Source organism: Rana temporaria, chromosome 4, assembly GCF_905171775.1.
Source record: "Rana temporaria chromosome 4, aRanTem1.1, whole genome shotgun sequence".
NCBI lineage: Eukaryota > Metazoa > Chordata > Amphibia > Anura > Ranidae > Rana > Rana temporaria.
Window position 1 is genome coordinate 280,917,996 of NC_053492.1, and position 26,302 is coordinate 280,944,297.

Sequence of the window (26,302 nt, forward strand, 5' to 3'; positions counted from 1 at the left end):
TGAATCCTGAGGGGGAAGTCCCCGCCGGATTTTAAATAAAAATCCGGCATGGGTTCCCCCCTCAGGAGCATACCGGGCCCTTAGGTCTGTTATGGGTTGTAAGGAGAGCCCCCCTAAGCCGAAAAAACGGCGTAGGGGGTCCCCCTACAATCCATACCAGACCCGTATCCAAAGCACGCTACCCGGCCGGCCAGGAAGGGAGTGGGGACGAGCGAGCGCCCCCCCCCCCCCCCTCCTGAGCCGTACCAGGCTGCATGCCCTCAACATGGGGGGGTTGGGTGCTCTGGGGCAGGGGGGCGCACTGCGGCCCCCCACCTCAGAGCACCCTGTCCCCATGTTGATGAGGACAGGGCCCCTTCCCGACAACCCTGGCCGTTGGTTGTCGGGGTATGCGGGCGGGAGGCTTATCGGAATCTGGGAGCCCCCTTTAATAAGGGGGCCCCCAGATACCGGCCCCCCACCCTAAGTGAATGGATATGGGGTACATCGTACCCCTAACCATTCACCTGTAGGAAAAATGTCAAAGTTAATAAACACACCACACAAGGGTTTTTAAAATAATTTATTTTTCTGCTCCGGAGGCTCCCCCTGTCTTCTTTATTAGCTCTTCTACCAGGGGGAGCTTCTTCTACCCACATGGGTAGGTATCACATGGGTAGGTACAGAGCATGATGGGACTGTGAGGCCTATATAGGTCCGATGAAAGCAGCGCACCTGCCATTTCAGCGAGAAGAGCCGGCGTGTCAACATCTGGAGAAGTGAAGAAGATGACGTCACAGCCCGGAAGAAGAAGAATACGTCACAGCACGGAAGAAGAAGATAGACGTTCAGCGCTAAAGGAGAAGGCACCGGACAGCTGGAGGAAGAACCGGGGTGCGCCGAGTCAACAGCGGAGAGCGGCGAACATAGAAGGAGACCCCCGGAGAGTTGAGAAGACCCCCCGGATAGCGGAGAAGACCCGTCGGTATAGCGGAAGAAGAAGCCCCCCCGCCGAAGACGCCGGAGGAAACCCGCCGGGGGGTGGGAGCTTTTTTAAAAGCGACCCCCCCGGCGGTGGAAGAGAACCAGACGGCGGCCCCCACCCACCCGAAGACGTCAAAGAAGAAGCTCCCCCTGGTAGAAGAGCTAATAAAGAAGACAGGGGGAGCCTCCGGAGCAGAAAAATAAATTATTTTAAAAACCCTTTTGTGGTGTGTTTATTAACTTTGACATTTTTCCTACAGGTGAATGGTTAGGGGTACGATGTACCCCATATCCATTCACTTAGGGTGGGGGGCCAGTATCTGGGGGCCCCCTTATTAAAGGGGGCTCCCAGATTCCGATAAGCCTCCCGCCCGCATACCCCGACAACCAACGGCCAGGGTTGTCGGGAAGGGGCCCTGTCCTCATCAACATGGGGACAGGGTGCTCTGAGGTGGGGGGGCCGCAGTGCGCCCCCCTGCCCCAGAGCACCCAACCCCCCCATGTTGAGGGCATGCAGCCTGGTACGGCTCAGGAGGGGGGGGGGGGCGCTCGCTCGTCCCCACTCCCTTCCTGGCCGGCCGGGTAGCGTGCTTTGGATACGGGTCTGGTATGGATTGTAGGGGGACCCCCTACGCCGTTTTTTCGGCATATGGGGGGGCTCTCCTTACAACCCATAACAGACCTAAGGGCCCGGTATGCTCCTGAGGGGGGAACCCATGCCGGATTTGTATTTAAAATCCGGCGGGGACTTCCCCCTCAGGATTCATAACAAACGCCGCACACGTGTAGAATTGGCGGGAATCCAAGTCGGATCTCCCGTCGCTTCTATGACGCGCTTTCTGGGATGTGCTGTCACTATTCCAGTGAGTGCGAGATGTCGGCGAGATCTCGGCACCATGTCGCCGAGAATCAGCGCGATGCTGTCGTGCTAAAAACACAATATCACAAACACCTACTGTAGGTGTTTTAAATTTAGAAGGGCATGTTGGGCTAGGAAAGAGACCAGAGAGTCCACTAATTTGCAAATCAACTGGAAAGCATCTTTGCTGAACTTGAGGCAGGTCCACCACACATGAATAAAAGTTCCCACTTGGCCACACTCCTGAAAACACTGAGTAGAATAGCCCAGAACATAATGAGCTATTCAAGAGGGACTAGATACAATCTTATCATACCTTGATCTCGACTGCTAAAACATTAGGGAAACAGGATTTTGTAGTTTCCCATTTATGACTCCAGTCATGTATATCAAAGTCTAGTCCAAGATCTGATGACCATTTTTGACTTCAGGAGTGGAGTTATTGGGAAGAGGATGTCTATAGCATAAAATATATAAGAGAAACCAGGCCCTGTACATGTGGATCATTAACACATTTGAATTTGAAAGGGGTGTATATCCTGGGTCCACCAGGGTAACCAATGTTATGTTGAAGAAAATGCTTATTTTTCTGGGAATGAAATAGTTCTCATTGTGGGAATTTATTCTCATATAAGAAAATGTTTTAACACCATCTTTAGTAAATATAAGTCTTTCCTGGGTAAGATTCCTGGTGGTCCTTTTTTTAAAGTACTGAGGGGTACAGAAGCCTAAGGGAAATACAGTCCCAAACCTGTAAGGTGAAATTTATAATGGGGTTAGGAAGGTGGCACCTGTCTGAGGGATGGAGCCAAAATAGATTGCTGACTCAAGGGTCACATTCTATGGCTTCAAGAATCATCCAAATGAGGGTTTCAGAAGCAGCGTGAAGTTTAGGTATCTGAGCAAGTTGCTTGAAAATATTTCATAAGATGCAGTAGACCTCCTGAAAGTTTGCTCCTGGTGAGAGTCAACCTACTCAGGTGAAGTCTAGTGTGGTGCCATACAAAGGAGGTTATTTTTCATTGTAAAGGCAGGACCCAAAAATTATACAACATCTTGGAGAGATATGTCATGTTCTTAGCTGCTGCTCTATCAAGCCAGGATATTGGATACATATCTTATTCAGCCAGGAGAGATTCCGGTTTATGTAACAAGCAAAGATAATTAACCATTTATAGCACATCATATATCAGGTGGATACCCAAGTTCTAAGTTGTTTGGCGTTGGAAGGTAAAGTTAATCTGCCTTGGCTTTGTTTTGATTGACCTATAGGCCTGATAATTGTGTATGATCAATGACAAAAAGTGATTGTCTTTCAAAATATACAATTATCATTTTTTATGCATATTTGATACTTAGTATATTGATTTAAATATATTTACTTATGTTACAAGTTTTGTTTGCTATTTCTTACATTACATTGGATAGTATTTAAGGTATACCTGCCATTAAAGAAATCGGTAGAGTGTCACAGATGACCTGATAAATGATCACGTCAAGTAAATGAATTGGAGTGAAGTCAGAACTCTAGTGCATCATGTTTACATATCCATGAGTCAGAAAGTATTGATGACATAGCCAGGCAAATAACATTTCAGAAAGAAGTCATCAATGACAGCCTACATATTACATTCAGTATAAGTTTCCGTAAAGCTCCACTGTATTCCACATGCAAATTGGGCATCTAGCTATTATGCATGAGATCCACCGGCATTTTCATGCAGTTGGAAGGCAAGGAGTCGGAATTCTGGGTGTTTATGTTTGGATGCATGCTGCCCTAAATGTCAGTGCAGCCTCTTAGGCCTTGTACTCACGACCGGATCTGTGCGCTGGAAACTGTCTGCCCGACAGTTTCCGGCGTACAAGGCTGATTTGTGTTTTGTTCCGCTGGCGTGTACACACCAGCGGACCAAATTCCCGTCGTACCGGAACGCGTGCACGTAAACTACGTACGACGTCACTATAAAGGGGAAGACCAAAGTTAATGGCGCCGCCCTCTGTTCCTCTTTTGCTAGTTACGTGTTTGCTTGTGTTAGTGAAGGTTTGGTTAGAGCTGATTCGCGCTTCTCGGTCTCCAGGCTTTGACAGCGTGTATTCACGGGTTCAGTGCGTGTGCTTGCGGTAACGTAGTTGTCATTCGGCTATAGGCAAGCAGGTTGTTTCTGCTTTAGCAGTTGCATCCTGTGCGCTCGTATCTGTTTGTCACGCGTTTGTCGCAGGTAGTGCTGGATTTGCGAGTGCTTTCTGTTTCAGTGTGTTCTTGACTGACCAGCCGGCCGGTTTGAAGCCATGATGGAGCAGCAGCGTCAATTTTCGCGAGTTGGTGCTGTTTATGGGATGGCTGCTGGATATGTTCATTTGTCCAGTACTTTGGCCAGAAACAGGGGGCGGAGGCGTTTCTGGACCAAGAATTGGTTGCGCCAGCGTGACCAGTTCTCACATATGCCTCTGCTTAGGGAACTCCAGGAGAATAATCCTAATGACTTTAGGAATTTTCTCCGCATGACGGACCCCGTATTCAACCGTCTGCTGGATCTTCTGTCCCCCTATATCACGAGGCAGGACACTGTGATGCGCCAAGCCATCACGGCCGAGCAGAGGCTTATTGCCACGTTGCGGTACCTGGCGACTGGGAGGAGCCTGCAGGACCTCAAGTTCTCGACAGGCATCTCTCCGCAGGCGCTTGGGGTCATCATACCGGACACGTGTGCTGCCATCATCAAAGTTATGCATGAGGAGTATATTAAGGTAAGTTTCCTGGCTCTAATAATGTGGCCAACTAACTTTATTTATATTTTCCCAGATATGCTGTGTGTTTAACTAACGTTAGCTTTTCTCCCTATGCATGTTGATATCAGCTTTACATGTTTTATTCTTGGCCTACCTGCATATTTGTCCCTTACCCAATATTAACCTGTCCAGCATGCTATCCTAGGGACAAACCCACCTTGCCATTTTTTCAAACAGGACTTTTTGGTTTTTTTTTCCCCCCCCCCCCCCCCCTTCAAACTTTTATTGTCCCCATCAGAGGGCTGTGGAGTCTCTTAATGAAGTGGCCCTATATATTTCATTTCCCAAATTCTCCATGCACATTTTTCTAATGCTATTTTAATACTGTGAACTGTCACAAGGATGCTTGTAGGATGTATTTGTTACAAAGTACTAAATCTCTAATTTTGTTTGTCCCCACAGCTACCCTCCACACCACAGGAATGGCAGTCTGTGGCTTCCCAATTTGCCCAGCGGTGTGATTTTCCAAACTGCGGTGGAGCAATAGATGGGAAACACGTCCGCATTGTGCCCCCACCCCGCTCGGGGTCCTACTATTATAATTACAAGGGTTATCATAGTATTGTGTTGATGGCGGTGGTGTCGGCACATTATGAGTTTCTATATGTGGACGTGGGGAAGAACGGCCGGATGTCTGATGGGGGAGTGTTCGCACGGACTGATTTCTATGATCGTCTCCAAGCTGGTGGTCTGGCATTGCCACCAGATGAAGATAATGTGGAAGGACTTCCGTTTGTGTTCCTAGCGGACGAGGCTTTCGGGCTTGGTCCTCACCTCATGCGGCCTTTTCCCCAGAGGACCCTCACCTCAGAGAGGAGTGTGTTTAATTTTCGGTTGGCCAGGGCTCGGAGGGTAGTCGAGAATGCCTTTGGGATACTCACCAACCGGTTCCGCCTGTTCAGGACATCGATACATCTGGCGGAATATAAATTGGACACCGTTGTATTTGCCTGCTGCATTTTGCACAACTTTTTACGCAGGCACTCCCAGACGTACCTACCCGACATCGGTTCTGAGGCAAGACTACCCTCAGATCCCCTTCCCGGGCTGGACACTGGTCGCGCTGGCTTGGCCCCCCAATCAGCTCGTGAGGTACGCGACAAATATGTTGAGTACTTCATGGGTCGGGGGGCCATTGCTATGCCAGATCATATTTCTTTCTAATTCGGCCCCCAAAGAAAGGAATATTCTAAAAAATAATAAATAATTAGACCATTGGACTTTATACAGTTGTTTGTCATTAATGCTTTTTCTCTTTTTCTGTCTTCCTGGTTCTCTAACTAACTTCTTCAATTGTAATGCATAATTGATTTCTCCACTTTTAGTAACTAACCACATTTTGCACAGTATTCACTCATCTACAAACAGGGTATTGAGTCTAGAAATAAGAAGCAACTCCATTTGTAAATGTTGAGGTCAATTTTTCTTTAATTTTGCTTGTTCATGACCCCAAAAAAATTTTTTGAGTTTTTTCATTACTCCCTGCTTTTGTACTTAGGAGTCTTCAAAAGTTTTTAAAAGTTTTTTTTTTTTTTCAGGTAATTCAACCAAAAATATTATGCAGATTATACATTTATTAACAAGTTCACTTTTTTTTCCTCAAATATAGTTAGATTTATTGTTAACATATATATATATATATAGATTATATTTGGTGGGGTGTTTACCGCCTTAAATTTTTTTTTGGCCATATTTTTTAGGCACAAAAAACAATAATTTTGTAACCATTTTTGTTCTTTTTGGTGTGTTTTTCTAAAAGAAAATTTTTTGGTGAGAATTTGGAGTCAAATCTCTACTTCACTAAATTCAGTGATTAGAGAGATTTATAATTCTATATATATATTTACAAAAATTTTTGGCGTTGTTTATTCTTTATGGTCTAAACTTTATAGTATCCCAAAATGTTCAACATGCTCAAAAAGTAACAAAATCCAATTCCAAAAATATAAAAACTCACAACAGCAGTCAGTCATGGTGTGCTTTCACACTGGAACACGCCAAAATTGGAAGATACACACATTCAGTGCAAACTCGCCAAATGTCATTGGTTCAACAGACAAATGGCCACATGTGCTATCTGACATCATGGGTGATCAATGTCTGTGTTTTGTGGGAGCAAACCCTTCCTCTCAACTACTTGAGGATGGAGGAGGGGGTTGGACCCACAAAGCACAGACATTAGATATTCTGTGATGGCAGATAGCACATGTTGGCACACTGTGTGTGTATCTTCAAATTTTGGCGTATTCATTATTCAAACTGTTAAAATGTTTGTGGGGGCGGGGGATGGGCGGGGGGTGTTTCAGTCTTTGACACGGCCCATCATGTCAATAATGTTCTTAAAATTAGATTCGATGACCATCATTCTTTGCCGCATATTGTCCATTTCCGTGCTGCATTCCAAAAGGACATTTGTTACATTCTGTTCCATGAGAAACATCCTTTCACGCATATTGTGCATTTCAGTGCTGCACTCCATTACCTGCTGAATAATTATAGCAGCACTTGCACGTGAAAATATTGGCACACCATCCTCCTCCCCTAAAACAAAAAAAAAAAATGGCATTTACAATATTATTTTTCAATGAGGCCTATCTACATATGTTTTTTTGAATCAAGCTAGGGTGACACTGACCTGATGGGCTTCTCCTTTCCACCTCTTCGACATCTTCTATCACTCCTCCTTCTTCCACCACCTCCCCATCATCTTCAATCACTCCTCCTTCTTCCACCACTTCCCCATCATCTTGGACTCCTCCTTCATCCATCAATCCACCTTCTTTCAATTCGCCAAATTGTTCTTCCGCCACTTGCCCTTCATCTGCTATGACTTCTAAGTCCAAAATTACTTCTTCCTCCTCTCTTCCTTCCTCCTTTCTTCCTTCCTCCTCTCCTTCCACATCCTCCTCTCCTTCCACATCCTCCTCTCCTTCCACATCCTCTTCTCCTTCCACATTCTCCTCTCCTTCCACATCCTCTTCTCCTTCCACATCCTCCTCCTCCTCCACATGTTGAGATGGCAGATTTTGGCCTTGTCTGGCCCTCTCTGCCTCCTCCAAATGCTGGCGACTTCTTTCCCCTGAAATAAACCAAAAAAAATGTAGACTCATCAGCACACAGATATTGGAGAGCATAAATCGCACACATTGCTTAGAAGATGCTTTCATTTAGTTACTTTTATCTTTCACCAAACCTACATTTTGCAATTACTTCTATATGGCAAGCTCTGATCCTGCCCCTTTTTAGCAAAGTGACACACATGGATGTCCCCCCTAAACTGTATTTCTGGGAGACCCTACCAAAACCCATTTTTGATTTGGGGAGACACAGGTGCTCTGCATTGCAGATGTGAAAACATCTGCTTTATTACCACTGTTTTTAGAATGAATCCTGTTTGCCTTTCCCATTCTCATACTTTTTTTTTCTAGAACTAGCTTTTACACAATGTTTACAAACAAAGTTTTTGGCCAGTGAGCCATGTCCAGGTGTGTTGTTCCTGGAATAACCGAGCCTTTCTGATAAACTATGTGATGTTACGTTGTTTACTAAGAACACTGTTTGTAAATATGTAGTTATTTATGTTCTAAAAAATAAATAACAACATGTCTTTAAAATTACAAGCAGGCCAAGGAGGCAGATGGTGAAATATACATGGCAACACATTATTGCAGACAATCACCACCCCCCCCCCCAAACCCAATATATATTTACTTACTTTTACGCAGAATTTTAAGTATTTTCTTCATCTGATGTGGCTCCCTCAATTTTAAGTCTGACCATCGTTTCCTCAGCTGTTCCTTGGACCTGGTGATCCCAAACATCCTCTGCATTCTCCTCGCCACCTTGTCCATAATATGTGCCTTTCGGCGGTTAGGGGTCTTGTATGGCCCTAATTCACCATCATAGTCCTTTTTTCGCATGATGTAAACTAACTCCACCATTTCCTGGAACCGCATATTAGTGGCTTTATATCTTCTTTTCCTTGATCGGGACGTCCCTGCCTCTGTCCCTTCACTTGTGGCATGAGAGCATCGTGCCCGCTCGTGTGACATCGCCATCTTTCCTTTCCCACAGAGATTATGGGCGTGGAAAAGATGAATTCTTACGCCATGGGCGGAGAAGAGGGCGGCGTTTAATACATACGCGGAGTGTAGAGAATGCAAACAACGTGTTTACGTCCGTTACGCGGAGAATCTTCGAGCGCATCCAGAACATACACAGTTAACGCCATATTTCCTAAAATCATTGATTAGGGGCCTCGCAAAGGTGACGAGGGCGGGGTTTCATAAATACGCGGAGTGTTTAAAAGGTTTACGCCGTGATTACGCATCTTACGCGGTAATTAGGCGAGCGTGAGAAACGAGGAGCGAGAGACAGGAAGGTAAGGAAATTAAAAATGTGATCAGCAGAGGCCTTGAAAATGTAGACACATGGGATGGGGGTTTGGGCTGTTGGTTGCACCCTTTTTAAGCTATTCTGTCTATGGGGTACCACAATGTTATTTTGGTATCCAAATGCTTTTGGACACCTCACAAAATAGAGATGTGAACAATGCTGTACCTCATTGACAAGTTTTTGAATGGTGTATTCAGATCAGGCAAAGTATTGTTCAAGTGTTGGTTGTACAGAGGTCATTAGGAAGTGTCTTTTATGTCATCCATTGTCAGGGGTATGAGATTTACACATGAAAGAGTGCCTAGATGAAAACTGTCATTTGTAAGCATTGTTTAATTTAATATATTTAAAATATTTACTGCAATGTGAACAATGGCTCTGCATCTAGCAAATCAATGTTTGGTACAAGCAATGCGGCCGAGCTGCCAATCATTGTTTAAACAAGAGAGACTGTGTTTGGAATTAGATATAGGTAATAAATTTGAAGACACATATTAGATCAAGGTCAACGCTGATCCTTTGGAATATTTATTTTTCTGTGGTTTATGTTTTTGTAATCTAGACTCAAAAAGAAATATAATTTTTCAAAAATTGCAATGGACCTCCTACAAAGCAAGGAATCTATAGAGGCCTTACTTCAAAAATACCAGGACACGCCCATCCTGTGGAATTCAAAACACTCGTTATATTGCAATAAAGAGGTACGAGCGGCAGCACTAGAAGAGCTAGCAAATTATATGCAAACTTGGGTGCCAGGATGCACTGCCAACATGGTGAAGGATAAACTTGCCAACCTCAGAAGCACATACAGGAGAGCATACAAAGCTAATAAAATCAAAAAATCGGGAGCAGCAGCAAGACAAGCAAAGGAACCCAAACTGTGGTATTATAAACAGATGGCTTTTTTGCGGGACGAAATGGAAGGCAGGAAAACGATGTCCAGTCTTTCTTCCAACCTTTCCTCCATGCTACCTTCCAGCGGACATTCCCCAGAAGACCACAGCCCTGCAGAGTCGGAGGAAGAGGGCCTGGCTGACAGAGATGCAGATCTGCCACCCTTCGATGAGGAGGTATAGTAGTTTCCTCTATATTTATGGCGTAAATAATTCTTGGTGGATTATTGATTAGATATTGTAAAAAAAAAACCAAGCTGGAAAAAAGCAAACAAAAAGGTGTACAGACAAATAGGTGTCAGGGATGACAACTGCAGGGGTCAGAAGTAGAGTGTATTCAAGTAATAATGAACAGAAAATACTGAACGAAAAACATGAAAATGAGTGTGGTTTTATTTAGCGAAATTGTAAAAAAATTCTTTTTTTTTACACACAGGAAGAAGAGATCAGCCAGGAGGTGGCAGATCCTCAGGTGTCTGTCAGCCAGGAGGAGGCCGGGGTCAGTGGCAGCCAGGAGGAGGCCGGGGTCAGTGGCAGCCAGGAGGAGGCCGGGGTCAGTGGCAGCCAGGAGGAGGCCGGGGTCAGTGGCAGCCAGGAGGAGGCTGGGCCCAGTGGCCTGCAGCAGGTCCACCCGGCCAGGAGAACCACCACCAGCCAGTCTTCTCCCCCCCAGGTGAGGCCATCAGGCCGAAGGAGGCAGTTGAGGCCTGTGGAGGAGGCAAGCCTCCGCATGATCCAGGAGGCAAGCGCCATCATGAGGGCCCCCCTGAACCCCACAGAGGCCTTCAGTGCCTCATTGGCCCATGATTTAAATGAAGGGGAGGAGGACCAGAGAAGACTGGCAAAGGCCCTGATGAACCAGGTCCTTTGGTGGATGCAGAGGGGCCTGCTGACCCCAGACACTGGGCTATGTGACCCGGCCCGGCTTGCGGAACACCATCCTCCTGCTGCCACATCAACCCCACCTGCAAGACCCCGTGTTCGATCCGCTGGAAGGCTGCCTGGAGGGAAGGCTGGAAAGAGGAGGAAACGTTGATTTTCTGCCTTCCATTTCCTTCAACATAAAGGACATCTTGTTTGTACTACCACAGTTTGGGTTCCTTTGTTTGTGTGCTGCTGCTTCATATTTTTGTGTTTGGCTCCTGAGGCTTGGAAGTTTATCCTTCACCATGTTGGAAATGCAAGTTTGCATATAGTTTGCTATCTATTCTAGTGCTGCCGTTCTTTTTATTTTTTGTGATGACATTTGCCTGAATAAAAGGCCTTTTGCTTTCATTTGAAAACATGTCTATTGTTTGATATACTGTGGGGATTATTAGGCAGCAAACCTTTAATAAATATACAATGGGTAATTTACAAAGGACACACTCCTTGGGGGGGGGGGGACATTTGGTGTGCCAACATGGTTTAATATTCTCTAATGAAACACCAAAAAAAAAAAAAAAATTTAAAAATACATGTAAACAAAAAATAGTTTAAATGGTGACATAACTAGAAACAAAAAAAGAAATTAAAAAAATGCACATTCCTTTACAAAAATGACTAGTCTAAATTATGGAGGACCACCAACCAAAACACACGTCTGGCATAGAAAACATTATTAAAGGATTACATCACAAGCAAGAAATGTGACATTTCAGTATGGGACAACTCTATTGAAATTGCATCAGCAAGAGAACGGGGTTATTCTAGCAAGAGAAGAATTAATCAAACGAGGCTTTAAAATGTGGTTTAGTGCGCCTTTTTAAGACATTGTTCTCTTGCTAGAATAAAAGGTTTCTAATGACGAATGTGCCATATCCCAAAGAAACGCGAGTTTTACCTGAACGAGCGCTCCCGTCTCCTCATTTGGACTGAGCATGCGCGGGGTTTTTGTACGCTGCTTTTGTGTACAGACGACCGAACATGTCTGACGGACACGATTCCAGCAGACTGTTTTAAAGCAAGACCAGGAAACAGTTGTTCGTTGGAAAACGGTCTGGCCGACGATTGTTTGCTGGAATTCTGTACGTTACTGCCTACACACGAACGAACATGTCCGCTGAAACTGGTCCGCGGACCAGTTTCAGCAGACATGTTTGGTCGTGAGTACGAGGCCTCAGAGTATAGTTTTACAAGCTGTTTGTAGCAGGGCTGGATGCTGTGCCTGTGTCCTACATTCAAACAAAAACACTGGGATCCCATGCACAGGAGCTAAATGCCCAAGGTGCATGAGGTCATAGACATTGATGGCAGCAAGGATAGGTAGTATCCTTGGGTGAAAAAATATAACATAACACATAAATGTACATAAATGTACAGAGAAATCTAAGGCGTTGAAAGAGAAGACAAAAAAGGGGAAACAAATGCCATCTAGTGCGCATCATGTGAAGATGGAAAACACTAATAAGACAGTAAACAAATTATTTTGACCAACTGCTACTGACATAAATGGTCATCTGAGGTTATTACATTATTAATGTGCCATCCAATCACTTGCAGCAGTATGACATATGACATTTTATTTTAGATAGTAAGTCTTGGCAGTCCACAGCAGCATGCAAACAAACCACAATATTAGTTACACAGCCCAGGCCATTATTACACTGTTCAAAGTCAGACCATCCAAAACTGACATTTAAATAAAACCTGACACAAGGGAAACTTGAAAGTTGTTATTCCGACCTCTCCTGACAATGCTAGTTGCCTGACTGTAGTGTTGACATGTTTTGATTTACAACTCTCACTTTAGGGCAATGTTAAACTAGCACCCCTTTAGTAGAAATTTTCAGAAATTGCTGAAAACAGTTAATAACTCGGTGACCAAACTAAAAATTGGTATGATCATTGTAGTGCAAACCTTTAATTTATTGACATTGCTAAGTGAGTGCTAAGTATGAACAATTCTCTAGCAGCTATGTATAACTTATTATTTCCAGATCTGCAGAATTATCTTCGATGAGTGTGCACAACAACCAGGCAAATAACATTTTCATGTAAGATCCATCAGGAACTGGCACTGGGGAATGTACCTAATAATTTGCATTGAACACACTATTTCAATTATGTATTTGTTCTGTTTCAATGTTTGTATTAATGTTTTCACATTAGGTATAAAAACAATAGGAAAAATATTCAAATAATGTATATCATTTGCACAATCCAGAGTGCTAATTTTCCAGATGAAAACACAATGTGTACATTATTATTCATTAGAGGGAAGGCAGAAGGCATAAGGCCCCTGGCTCCACATCAGCTGGAGAAGTAGCTCTCGAAATTGCCACTCTCAGGCATCTCTGAGGTATGTAGTCACTATTTGAATTTTTAGAAGCATGTTCTTTTTTAAGGTGTCTAGATAAGCCCTGGATCTCCCATAGGGGATGGACTATTGCACAGGGCATGGTATAGGCAAAAGGTATGCAGTCTCTTTGGTCTGAACTGTTATTTTTTATATGGAAGTAAGCAATGGCAGCTTCCATATCTTTCCATAGCAGGTTTATTTTAATGTTCATCTAGTGGGTGATTAAGCCAATCTGCATCCTCTTGCAACCACCCCATAGGTTTTATGTGGACTTGCCCTTTAAAATGATTTGGAAACTGACTTTGGGAGGCTACCATGATTGTATTTATTATATTGCTTAAAAAAAGCACTCAGTAAAAACCATTAGTTTATGAAATAATTTAGCTGGAGTCACTGGTGTATAAACAGATGTACAGTACCAGATCATGACAAAGAGCCATATGTGAAAGCACATTGTGTTAATAGAACAGAAACACTGCAAGCAGAATATCTTTACCAGGTGGTAAACATGGATCATCACAGTACTGGGAATACTGGTCTATTGATGATGATGACAGGAGCATTCATGAAGATGATAATGAAAAAATAAAGGAAACATGTTAGCACTTTGCTGCAAAAACTTCAGCTAGGCGTACTAAAGATAAGCAACAGAGAAGCATATCTATATGTCAAGCTAATGTGCATCTTCCAATAAACCAAGTTACTTGCTAGCTTGGAATTGTGGGAGATGTAGCTCAGAGCAGCTTAAGATGTAAGGTGTAATAAATGCCATGCATGCATTTTGCAGTGGACATTGCATTCCACTTGATAAGTAATTACAAAAAACAGCCATACAAATACAGATCACAAATCATAATGCAAAAGAAAACCTCATGATACTTTACAATCTAGTGACAAAATGCTGTGGTTATTTATAAAACTAGAGCATAGAAAATGGAGGTGTTGGCCATTCATTTTAAAATTAATAAGTTAAAGTGTATGTATAGCCACATCATACACTATATTACCAAAAGTTTTGGGATGCCTGCCTTTACACGCTCATGAACTTTATTGGCATCCCAGTCTTAATCCATAGGGTTCAGTATTGAGATGGCCCACCCTTTACAGCTGACAACAGCTTAATTTCTTCTGGGAAGGCTGTCCACAAGGTTTAGGAGTGTGCCTATGGGAAGGTTTGACCATTCTTCCAGAAGTGCATTTATTAGGTGTCTGCTCAAATTCATCCCAAAGGTGTTAGATCGGGTTGAGGTGAGGACAGGCCAGTCAAGTTCCGCCACCTTAAACTCACCCAAACTCACTCATCCATGTCTGTATGAATCTTGCTTTGTGCACTGGTCCAAATCATTTGGTGGTGGCGGTATTGTGGTGTGGGGTTGTTTTTGAGGGGTTGGAATTTGCCCCTTAGTTCCAGTGAATTCTTAGGGCATCAGCATACAAAGACATTTTGGACAATTTCATGCTCCCAATTTCATTGGAACAGTTTGTGGTGGCCTCTTCCTGTTCCAACATGACTGTGCACAAGTGCACAAAGCAAGGTCCATAAAGACATATATGAGTTTGGGGTGGAGAAACTTGACTAGCCTGCACAGAGTCCTAACCTCAACCTGCTAGAACACCTTTGGGATGAATTAGAGTGGAGACTGCGAGTCAGGCCCTCTTGTCCACATCAGTGCCTGACCTCAAAAATCCACTTCTGGAAAAGTGGTCAAACATTCCCATAGACACACTCCTAAACCTTGTGGATGGCCTTCCCAGAAGAGTTGAAGCTGTTGTAGCTGCAAAGGGTGGGCAAACCCTATAGACTAATGCTGGGGTGCAATTAAAATGCATGCGCATGTAAAGGCAGGCGTCTCAATAGTTTTGGTTATATAGTGTATATTTTCAGTTTTGGATTAAGTAAAGTAGGTAACTCCTGTCAGGTTATGTTTTGCTGTCTGTATCACGGTGAGAACATGTTCCTTCACTGTCTGTCCTGGAGAAGCAAAAGAAAGTGACTTGAAATCTCTCTAAAATGAGGAGAAATTCCCCCTTATACAGTTGTCACCTGAAAAAGTATATGTATTGGAAAATTTTCCCTCACCACTTGCCCTTGTGACAAGTGTACATTTTTCCTATTTTTTTCTGTCTTTGTGACAATAGTCAACAGGACAAATAAAACATATCTGCCCAACGAAGACACAGACATAAATGAAAAGGAGAAAAGGGTTCTAACTCTTCCATAATATCCAAAATGAAAAGATAAAAAGTTGTTTCTATACATAAAGCAATCTGATAAGATACTTTGGACAGCATTTTTTTCCCTTCTAGCTTTATTGATCATTCAATAACTTGAATACAAACACAAAAAATAAATCCTTTTTATTATCATAGTTGTACATATAAAGTAAGCATGCTCAGAATCAAGTTGACGCATGCTCGGATACATTGAACGTATTTTTTTTTTTGGCTCGTCATAGTGTTGTGCGTCACCGTGCGTTCTTGACGGTCGGAATTTGGTGTGACAGTGTGTATGGAAGACAGCTTGAACGGAATTCTGTCGTAAAAATATGTCATAGTTTATCCCGACGGAAAATCTGAACGTGTGTACGCGGCATTACTGTGGAACTGTACTGTACATATTAAACATGTTTGGTGGGTAACTTCAGTTAAACAGTTAAAACGTATGCCTTACCTTCTTTCAAGCCGACTGTAATGTAATTAAGATTTTCTTAGAGCCATAATTTGAAGAGAATACATTAGCAATTGGTAGATATGCCTATAAATGAGCAATTTGGTCATGAAAAAATGCTTGCTGAAAGCAACAAGACCAAATACTAAAATAATTACTGGTATCTGACAGAACAAATCTAAATATGTTTAACCAATATCCTTGTGTGCTATTGATATAAAGAAAATGGAATGAGAGGACATGTACAAATCGAGCTCTGCGATTCCCTGGCACCCTGGTATGTTATAACACTCAATCCCACATCCAGAACACTTACTACCCATTGGAACACTTAAAGGCCCGTACACACGATCGGACCTTTGTCTGACCAAACTCACATCGGAATTCCGACGGAATTCCATCGGAGTAAAAGAGAACATGTTCTCTATCTAAACTCCGATGAAATTCATCGGAATATCCGATGGTAAAAATCAGATGGGTATACACACGGTCGGAATTTCCATCTGAAATTCCGATCGTGTGTACAAGGCATAAGTCATGTCTAGGTGACCATAAATTATGCAATGGTACATCCACAATAAATGTTGTAACAGGTGAATCAAGGAGACCATCGTTAAAGCTGCAGCTAAGATTGTGCCGACAAACCCGGACACATGCTAAGGATTCAATGACAATGCATAGCCAAACTTTCTCTGTCAGGACTCTGTTGTTCATTTAAATCTACTAGAAAAGATTGATCACATGTTACATTGGACATTGCATGCCACATTGAAACAGATAACGTAAAAATCTCTCATGTGCATAATAGTAAAATTTCTTCCCTCAAGGATAAAAAAAAAAAAAAATTCTCCTGCTTTTTAAATTGAAGGGTTCTGGAAAAAAAACTGTTCCAGGTGGTCTAATTTGCACATTAGGGCCTGCTACTACAAAATCATCACATGCCTAATGAAGGGGTCCTGTGCGACTCCGAAACATTGCACCTTTGTGATGTGATTTTTCTACAATAAAACTTTTTTGGGCGTGATTGGACGATCCATGGTGTGCTGGCGAATATGTTCGACTGCTACTAAAAAAGACTTGTTTCTAAAGTTCTTTCTATGGATTCCGTTTAACCACTTATCCACCGCCCACCGTCAAATGACGGTGGAAGGCAGACCCTATTGTTCTGGGTGGACGTCATATGACATTGCGCCCTTTTAAAGCCACTAGGGGGCCCTGATGGGGACCCGATGCGCTTCCGCCAGGCACCCGTGATTGCCCAGTAGCTGAGCGGGACTGTGGATCTGTGTGTGTAAACACACAGATCCACTTCCTGTCAGGGAGGGGAGACCGATGGTGTGTCCCTTGTACATAGGGACAACCATTGGTCACCTTCCCCAGTCACTCCCCTCCCCCCACAGTAAGCATTACTCCTTAGGGAATACATTAACCCCTTGATTGCCCCCTAGTGTTAACCCCTTCCCTGCCAGTCACATTTATACAGTAATCAATGCATTTTTATAGCATGGATCGCTGTATAGATGTGAATGGTCCCAAAAATGTGTCAAAAGTGTCCGATGTGTCCACCGCAATATTGCAGTCACAATAAAGATCGCTGATCACCGCCATTACTAGTAAAAAAATAATAATAATAAAAATGCTATAAATCTATCCCCTATTTTGTAGACCCTATAACTTTTGCGCAAACCAATCAATATACGCTTATTGCGATTTCTTTTACCAAAGATATGTAGTAGAATACGTATCGGCCCAAACTGAGAAAAATTGTGAATAAAAAAAAAATGGATATTTATTATAGCAAAAAGTAAACAATATTGTGTTTTTTTTCAAACTTGTCCCTCTTCTTTTGTTTATAGAGCAATAAATAAAAACCACAGAGGTGATCAAATACCACCAAAAGCTCTATTTGTGGGGAAGAAATTCTAAAAATTTAATTTGGGTACATCGTTGCATGACCGGACAATTGACATTTAAAGTGTGACAGCGCTGAAAGCTGAAAAATGGCTTGGGCAGGAAGGGGGAGAAAGTGCAGAGTAGGCAAGTGGTTAAGCACCTGGAGTTTGCAAGGATCCAGAGGGCCCTAACTATAAAAAGCAGAAAGCAGCCCCCCATCCAGGAATATAATTGTAAAGCTCCTTTTCTTTACTTTACGCATAAAGTAAAGGATCCTGCAGAAGGTACATGAATAACAGCAACTGTTCTTCCTGAGCCATCCCTATTGTCACTATTACATTTTTGCAGATCCTGCACACTCAACAATAGCAAAAGTATGAATGTGAATGAGTTGAAGTATGCATTATATCACATGCAAATGTGATTATTATTGTCTGAACGTTTTGCACTCTTAAGCCTCGTACACACGCACGGTTTTCTCAGCAAGAAAACTGCTAGCAGAGCTTTATTGCAGAGTAAACCGGGCGTGTGTACGAGGCTTTGAGGTTTCTCATCCAGAAAACAGGCCAGAATCTCGACGAAAAAAAAATAGAGAACCTGCTCTCTATTTTCTCTTAGTGAGATTCTCGGCAGTGTTTTCCTGCCGAGAAACCCGAGTGTGTGTATACTTACCTCTCCTTGGAAACCCGTGCATGCTCAAAATGACTTTGACACGCGGTAGCTTCCAAGGCATAGGTAGGGTGAAGAAAGATGGCGGCGACAGCATCGAATGTGACCAGCGCATGCTCGTCGTCGTAGTTGATGACGTCACAGCGTTCGTGCCATTCAAAAGAACAACGGTTCTTTTGAATCATACGTGTGTACACTCGGCCGGCAAGAAAATCTTGTCAGGAATCTTGTCAGTAAAAACAACGTTTTTTTCCTGATGAGAATACGGGTCGTGTGTACAGGGCTTAACTCTTAGTTATGCTGGTAAACATCGTATTGTGCATAGGGGTGATTGACCACTGATAAATACTTATTATTACTACCTATTATTATTTTATGCTTTTATTGTGCACATCACAGCTATCATATTTTGCTTCTTTAAGAGCATATAGGCTGAAACCTGAATCTAATTTCCATATAGTGGTGCGAATGCTCGGTGAACACAGTGGATTTGCCTATTGAAGTGACAGAATGGCCATATAATACACCTTGCCTGTACAGTATATGTGAAGAACTTTCACAATGCATACTGCTTAAAGGAGAAACGTATAATTTGTTGCATATGTCTAAATATATAGTAATCTTTTCAGGATAGCTGTCTTGAACAAGAACATCAGGTGGTGCACAGTGCCTAGATACACAAGGATCATTTTTATCTCATTTCATGTCATTATCTTTGTTAGTGCCCATGTTGGTTGAATAGATTTAAATCTTTTTTCATTTGAAGTGTTCTGTCAGTATAACCCAAAAAATCTGTATGCACAAAGACATCTGTAAAACAATATTTTAAATGTAATGAGGATCTGTATTGTGACAATCTGTGGAGATCTAAATGATTATTGATTATTATTGTATGTCTGCCACTCATTTGATTTATGGTTCACAATTAGGGATGAGCCGAACACCCCCTGGTTTGGTTCACCACAGAACATGCGAACAGGCAAAGAATGTGTTCGAACACGCAAACACCGTTAAAGTCTATGGGACACGAACATGAAAAATCAAAAGTGCTAGTTTTAAAGGTAATATGCAAGTTATTGTCATAAAAAGAAAAGTGTTTGGGACCTGGGTCCTGCCCCAGGGGACATGTATCAATGCAAAAAAAGTTTTAAAAACAGATTTTTTTGGGGGAGCAGTGAAATATCCCTTTAAATTTCATACCGGGGGGGTGTATAGTATGCCTGTAAAATAGTGCATGTTTCCCGGGCTTAGAAAAGTCCATGCACAAAATGAAATTTGTAAAGGAAAAAAAAGTCATTCAAAACTACTCGCGGATATAATGAATTGTCAGGTCCCGGCAATACAGATAAAAGTCATTAAAAAAAACGACAAGGGTTCCCCCCCAGTCCATTACCAGGCCCTTTTGAGTCTGGTATGAATATTAAGGGGAATCCCGAACCAAAAAAAAATGCGTGGGGTCCCCCCAAATTCCATTACCAGGCACTTCAGGCCTGGTATGGATATTAGGGCAAGCCTGCGCCAAAAAAGAAAAGAAAACGGGGGCTTCCCATGACACGTCAGAGGGTAGTGGGGTCTCTTGTGACACCACGGGGAAACTGCTGGAAACTCCCATTGCGTCAGAGGGGGGCAGGGTCACCCATTGATGTCACGGGTGGCCCCACCCTCAGTTATTTAAGAGCTGTCAGATGGGTCAGAGGGGGCGGGGTCACCCATCCATGTCATGGGTGGCCCCCGCCCTCGGTTATTTAAGAGCTGTCAGACGGGTCTTGCATCATTTGGCCGGGTGCCTCCCATGGAGGCTGTATTGGATGTGGCTGCAGGTCCGGGTCGTAGAAGGATTACAGCGCTGGAATTTTTTTTTATTAAAGGACTTGTCTCAAGCTGTGTGTGTGTTTTTTTACCTTTTTTGGGTGAAATGGTAGGGATACAATGTACCCCGTTACCAATTCACATAGCGGGGGCGGCATCAGGGGGTCCCCCAGAATTTCCAACAACATTTGTGTGACCATGTGTATGCAAGACAAGTTTGAGCCAACATCCGTCGGAAAAAAATCCAAGGTTTTGTTGTCGGAATGTCTGATCATGTGTACGCGGCATTATGTGGACCATGTGCCATTTCAGAAATGTATTAGAGTTTTTTTTTTTTGTGTGTGTGAAGAGTTAGAACCTAAGACAGTTGTTAAACATTGTCAGTGTTCCCTGTGTGGGAATTTTCACTCACTACCTGGACAGAAAGTAAGTGGAAATAATCCCAATGGGAAATAAACAGCAATTAAAAAAAAAACATATATATTTTTTTAATTTTGTTAAGAAGACATCCTCATGGTTGTCTTTCTGACTACAATGAGCTAGACATGGCATAAGGGGTTGTCATAGTCACAGAAAGCAAAGGGTTTTGACTAGAGTTGTCACGATAACGATACTAGTATCGGTATCGGGACCGATACTGAGCATTTGCGCGAGTACTTGCTCCCAATGCTTCACCGATATTTTTTTTTTTCGGAGAGCGGGTGGAGAGGGGGCGGAGAGTGAATGGAGAGAGCTGCTGCCACTGTCTAGTCCCCAAAGAGAAAGCCGAGCCCCCCCACGCCGCCGCCTCCGTCGAGTTGATCAGCGCGGGGAACATTACAGCTTTCATTTGAATAGCTGTGTGTTCCCCGCCACGCCTTATCATATATAGCCCCTCCCCCTTGTCCGGACACTTTGATAGACAGATCACCCATCCCAGGATTGGATGGGTGATCTGTCTATCAAAGTGCCCAGACAAGGGGGAGGGGCTATATATGACGAGGCGCGGCAGGGAACACATAGCTATTCAAATGAAAGCTGTAATGTTCCCCGCGCTGATCAACTAGTCGGCGGGGGGGGCTTGGCTTTCTCTTAAGGGACATGGCTGCATTTGGGGACAAGGCTGCATTTGGGGACACTGTTAGCATACAAGGTTTGTATTTAATAAGCAAACAACCACTATATATTATTGCTGTGTGCCTACTACATTGTATGATCACTAGATGGCAGTGTTACGTTTGTGAGTTCATGTTTTGTCTATGCCTTATAAGTAATAAAATAGTTCCTGCTCCTGACGCAGTTTTTTCACAGAGAAACAACAGACTGTCTGCCTGTACTTTGTCTATCCCCAAAAGATTATATCTAACAGGTTATGGGCCCAGGACATGTTACAGAAGCCCAGGATATAATACAGATTACCCCTGGATATAGCCAGATACAGTGAGCTAGAGCAATTGAGTGCAGGAGACAGCAACAGAAAGACAAACAGCAGAAATGGCTGCTGCCATCCCCTCAGCAAAGTTCTCCATTGCAAATCTGACAAATCAGAACTACCAATCTTGAAAATTCAAGATGAAAATGCTGCTTATAAGAGAAGGTACGTGGAAATGTATAAATGAACAAAGACCTGCACAGCCCACAGAGGAGTGGTTAGACAGAGATCAGAAGGCGCAGAGCGCAATCTCCCTGTGCATAGATGATGATCAAATCATACATATATGTAACTGTCAGACTGCTAAAGACATGTGGGAAGAGTTACAGAAAGCACATGAAAGAGTTAATCTCAGCAATAAACTGTATTTAATCAGAAAGCTCTATCAGACTAAGCTACAGAAAGACCAGGACATGCAGGACTATATAAGACAGACCTTAGAGATGGTGGAGAGACTGCGAGGGATTGGAGAAGAGATAAAAGATTTCCATGTTGCAGCGCTATTATTAAGTGGACTTCCATAAAGTTATGAGACACTTGTAACAGCACTAGATGCACGTCCAGATGATGATCTGACACTGGAATATGTTAAAGGCAAGCTTGTGGATGAATACAAGCGCAAAACTGGAAGCATGAGTAATGTGAGTGTGTGTTCAGAGACGGCTTTAAAGACGAAATACAAAAATAAACACAGTAACGTGCAGCTAGAAAAGCGGGAATGCTTTGTGTGCAAGAAACCAGGACACCTAAAAGCAGATTGTAGAATCTGGAAAGCTAGAATGCAAAAACAAAGTGCATTGCAACAAGCTAAGAATGTCATAGAAACAAAGGAGTATGCATTCGGATCCAAAAATGGTGTCACCTCTGTGCAAGCATGGTGTGTGGACTCAGGTGCTACAAGTCACATGACAAATGACCGAAGTTTCTTCGCTCAGCTTGATGAAAGCAAAACAGAAGGGATAACTACAGCTAATGGACAATTCATGAAATCAGTGGGAATAGGAGATGGCTTTCTATACTGTCCTATCTCTCCAGATATCACTAAAAAGATCCATATGAGGAATGTTCTGTATGTGCCAGATCTTGAAAGCAACCCTTTGTCAGTAAAGAAACTCACTAACCAAGGCAATGTAGTCAAATTTCAGGGTGACAGTTGTATCATAACAAAAGGGGATTGCTTGCTTGCAAAGGCTAAAATCATAGATGAACTATATCAGCTGAACTGCAGTGAAATGGTTAAAATAGCCAAAGAGGATAAACATTCAAACTGCATCCACACTTGGCACAGACGATTGGGGCACAGAAATTCTGATACAATAAAGAAAATAGTTGAGAATAACTATGCAAGTGGTATTATGATTAATCCATGTGATCACATAATGATTTGTACCAGCTGTATTAAAGGAAAAATGGCAAGGACACATTTTCCCAAGCAGACCAACAGCAAAGCTCAAAAACCTCTGGACTTAATACATTCAGATCTTTGTGGTCCAATGAAAACTATGACTCCAGGAAAGAAAAAATACTTCCTGACCTTCATTGATGATTACTCCAGATATACCACAATATTTCTACTTCACAATAAGGATGAAGTGCCAGAGAAATTAGAAGAGTATCTCGCTCAAGTAAATAATATTTTTGGCGGAATGCCTAGAGTACTACGAACAGATAATGGCTCAGAATATACAAGTGGTAAAACACAAGCCATTCTCAGGAAGCATGGAATTATGCTCCAGACAACAGTTCCATATAACCAGGAGCAAAATGGAGTTGCAGAGAGAATGAACCGCACACTGTGTGAAAGTGGGAGGAGCATGCTATTTGATGCTGATATGCCAACTACATACTGGGGAGAAGCTATCACAACTGCATGTTATCTTCAAAATCGCTTGCCGGGAAAAGCAACAACAAAAACTCCATATGAACTGTGGAACAAAAGGAAACCAGATTTAAGACACATCAGAATTTTTGGAAGTAAAGCCTATGTACACATTCCAAAAGAAAAACGTACAAAATGGGATGCATGTGCAAAAGAAGGTGTACTTGTGGGGTACAGTGAATCTCAAAAAGGATACAGGATTTTACATCAAGACACGAACAAGGTAACAGTCAGCAGAAGTGTGATTATTGATGAAACTTCTATGTGCTCAAAGTTTGAACAACAGACACAAACTATTCAAACTGAGAAAGAATCAACATCAGTCACTCAAGAAAATAAGGAAAGTGATACAGAAATAGAAATTACTGCAGAAGAATCAAAACCTGAATCTGAACCAGAAATACCTTCAGTCAGAAAATCAATCAGAATCAATAAAGGTGTTCCAGCTGAACGTTTATCTTACATAGCTCGCAGAGCTGTTCAAACTGAACCAGGTTCATGGAAAGAGATGCAGAAACTGCCAATGCATGAGAAACAAGTATGGAATAAAGCCGCTGATGAAGAAATTACATCACTCGAAGATCTCCAGACATGGACACATTCAGAGCTACCTCAAGGTAAACATGCCATAGGATGTAAATGGGTTTTTAAAACCAAATGTAACTCTGAAGGGAAAGTCTGTCGGTACAAGGCAAGGCTGGTTGCTAAAGGTTACTCACAGAAGTTCGGTGAGGACTATGATGCTACTTTTGCTCCAGTTGCTATCCAAAGTTAGAAGGAGAAGATGATCTTCTCACATCCAATGAACAATACAGACAAGCAGTGGGGGCACTTCTCTACATTGCAACCACTACACGTCCAGACATTGCAGCCAGCATGTCTCTTCTTTGCAGGCGAGTTGATAAACCACGTCAAAGAGACTGGAATGCGATCAAAAGAGTTATGAGATATCTGAAACAGACAAAAGACTTAAATTTGAAACTGTCAGCAAGTGGCGATTTAAACCTCGTGGGATATGTGGACTCCGATTGGGCAGGTGATCACAGCACACGCAAATCCACAAGTGCTTACTTATTAAAATTGGGAGACAGTCCTATATCATGGTCCAGCAAGAAACAGATGTCAGTGGCATTGTCCTCTACAGAAGCCAAATACATATCTGCAGCTTATGCCAGTCAAGAAGTTGTGTGGTTACAGCAATTACTCAAGGATCTTGGAGAAGCAACATCAGAACCTACCGTCTTATTTGAGGACAATCAGGGTTGCATTAAGCTTGCAACAAGTGAGAAGATTAATGGAAGAACCAAGCACATCGATGTCAGACATCATTACATTCATGACTTAGTTGATCAGAAAGTGATTGAACTTGTGTATTGTGAGTCGGAAAAAATGATTGCTGATGCTTTGACAAAGCCACTAGCTAGAAACAGATTTGTTGATCTTAGATCAGAAATGGGATTGACATAGATAGTAGTTGTTGAGTGGGGGTGTTAGCATACAAGGTTTGTATTTAATAAGCAAACAACCACTATATATCATTGCTGTGTGCCTACTACATTGTATGATCACTAGATGGCAGTGTTACATTTGTGAGTTCATGTTTTGTCTATGCCTTATAAGTAATAAAAGAGTTCCTGCTCCTGACGCAGTTTTTTCACAGAGAAACAACAGACTGTCTGCCTGTACTTTGTCTAGCCCCAAAAGATTATATCTAACAGACACATGGCTGCATTTGGGGACACATGGCTGCATTTGTGCATAAGGCTGCATTTGGGGACACATGGCTGCATTTGGGGATACATGGCTGCATTTGGGGACACATAGACACATTTAAAAGTATCAGTAATCGGTATCAGTGAGTACATGAAAAAAAGTATCGGCACTTGTACTCGGTCCTAAAAAAGTGGTATCGGGACAACCCTAGTTTTGACCCTATTTTACTCAATCTAGAAACAATTTTGACTGAAACTGGGCTTTAACCAACACCTCTGCCAGTCTGACTCAGAAATGTCAGAAACAGCTTGCAGGAAAGAAAGGTTATCAATAAATGGAAAATTACAGTCTTTTTACATATTCAAGGCTGCCAGTTATTCTCAAAGGAATTCTAATAACAAATAATTACACACAGACTATTTCAGGGATTTGTATTAGGCACTGGTAGCAAGCCTAATGATATAAACAAATGACATTTGTATTTATCTTTGCATTATTTCCATATCTATAGTTCTATCAAATTAAAATCATGGTGTATGGGAAGGAAATCAAATAACGAGACTCATGTATTTGTAGCAAACAAATGAAAATGAACACTAAATATAAATTTACATTTCATTATCTCCATATGAATAGGGCATTGACAATGCCAGAAACTTTATTACATTTGGTGCTGAAATTAAACCTTCTGTCGTTTTTTAGGAAGACAGAAGTCTTTTTCCATGAATAGAAGTAATAAACTACAATTCTTCAGCTCAAGGAAAGATAATGTAGATTAATCAGGAAATGGATAACAATTGTATTTTCTTAATCTAGTAGTTATTACAGAACTGAAACCAGCTAAAAATAGTTTCAATTGTGCAACATTTTCAAGTCTTGCAATATAAAAATATTTGGTTGGTTGGCTGTTGCTATTTTTTTTTATTTTTCTTAGAAAATTTAAAATGTTTAAACTTTTTTTAAAGTTTCTGTATTTTGATTATGATCACATAATAATACAGTAAAGGACAACATTTGTTTTTGCCAGTTTTGGTATTTTATCTGCTTGTATTTATACAGTAAACATTGCATACATGTTAA

At 42.3% G+C, this 26,302-nt stretch overlaps 1 protein-coding gene across 1 annotated transcript in view; it reads right to left on the reverse strand.

Moving 5' to 3' along the window:
- TRDN (triadin) overlaps window positions 1-26,302 on the reverse strand; it is a 299,517-nt gene that overhangs the window by 180,308 nt on the left and 92,907 nt on the right. The window contains exon 3 of the mRNA XM_040347781.1: window positions 13,677-13,718. Coding sequence (XP_040203715.1) covers window positions 13,677-13,718 — 42 coding nt within the window. The remainder of the gene's footprint in view (window positions 1-13,676; window positions 13,719-26,302) is intronic.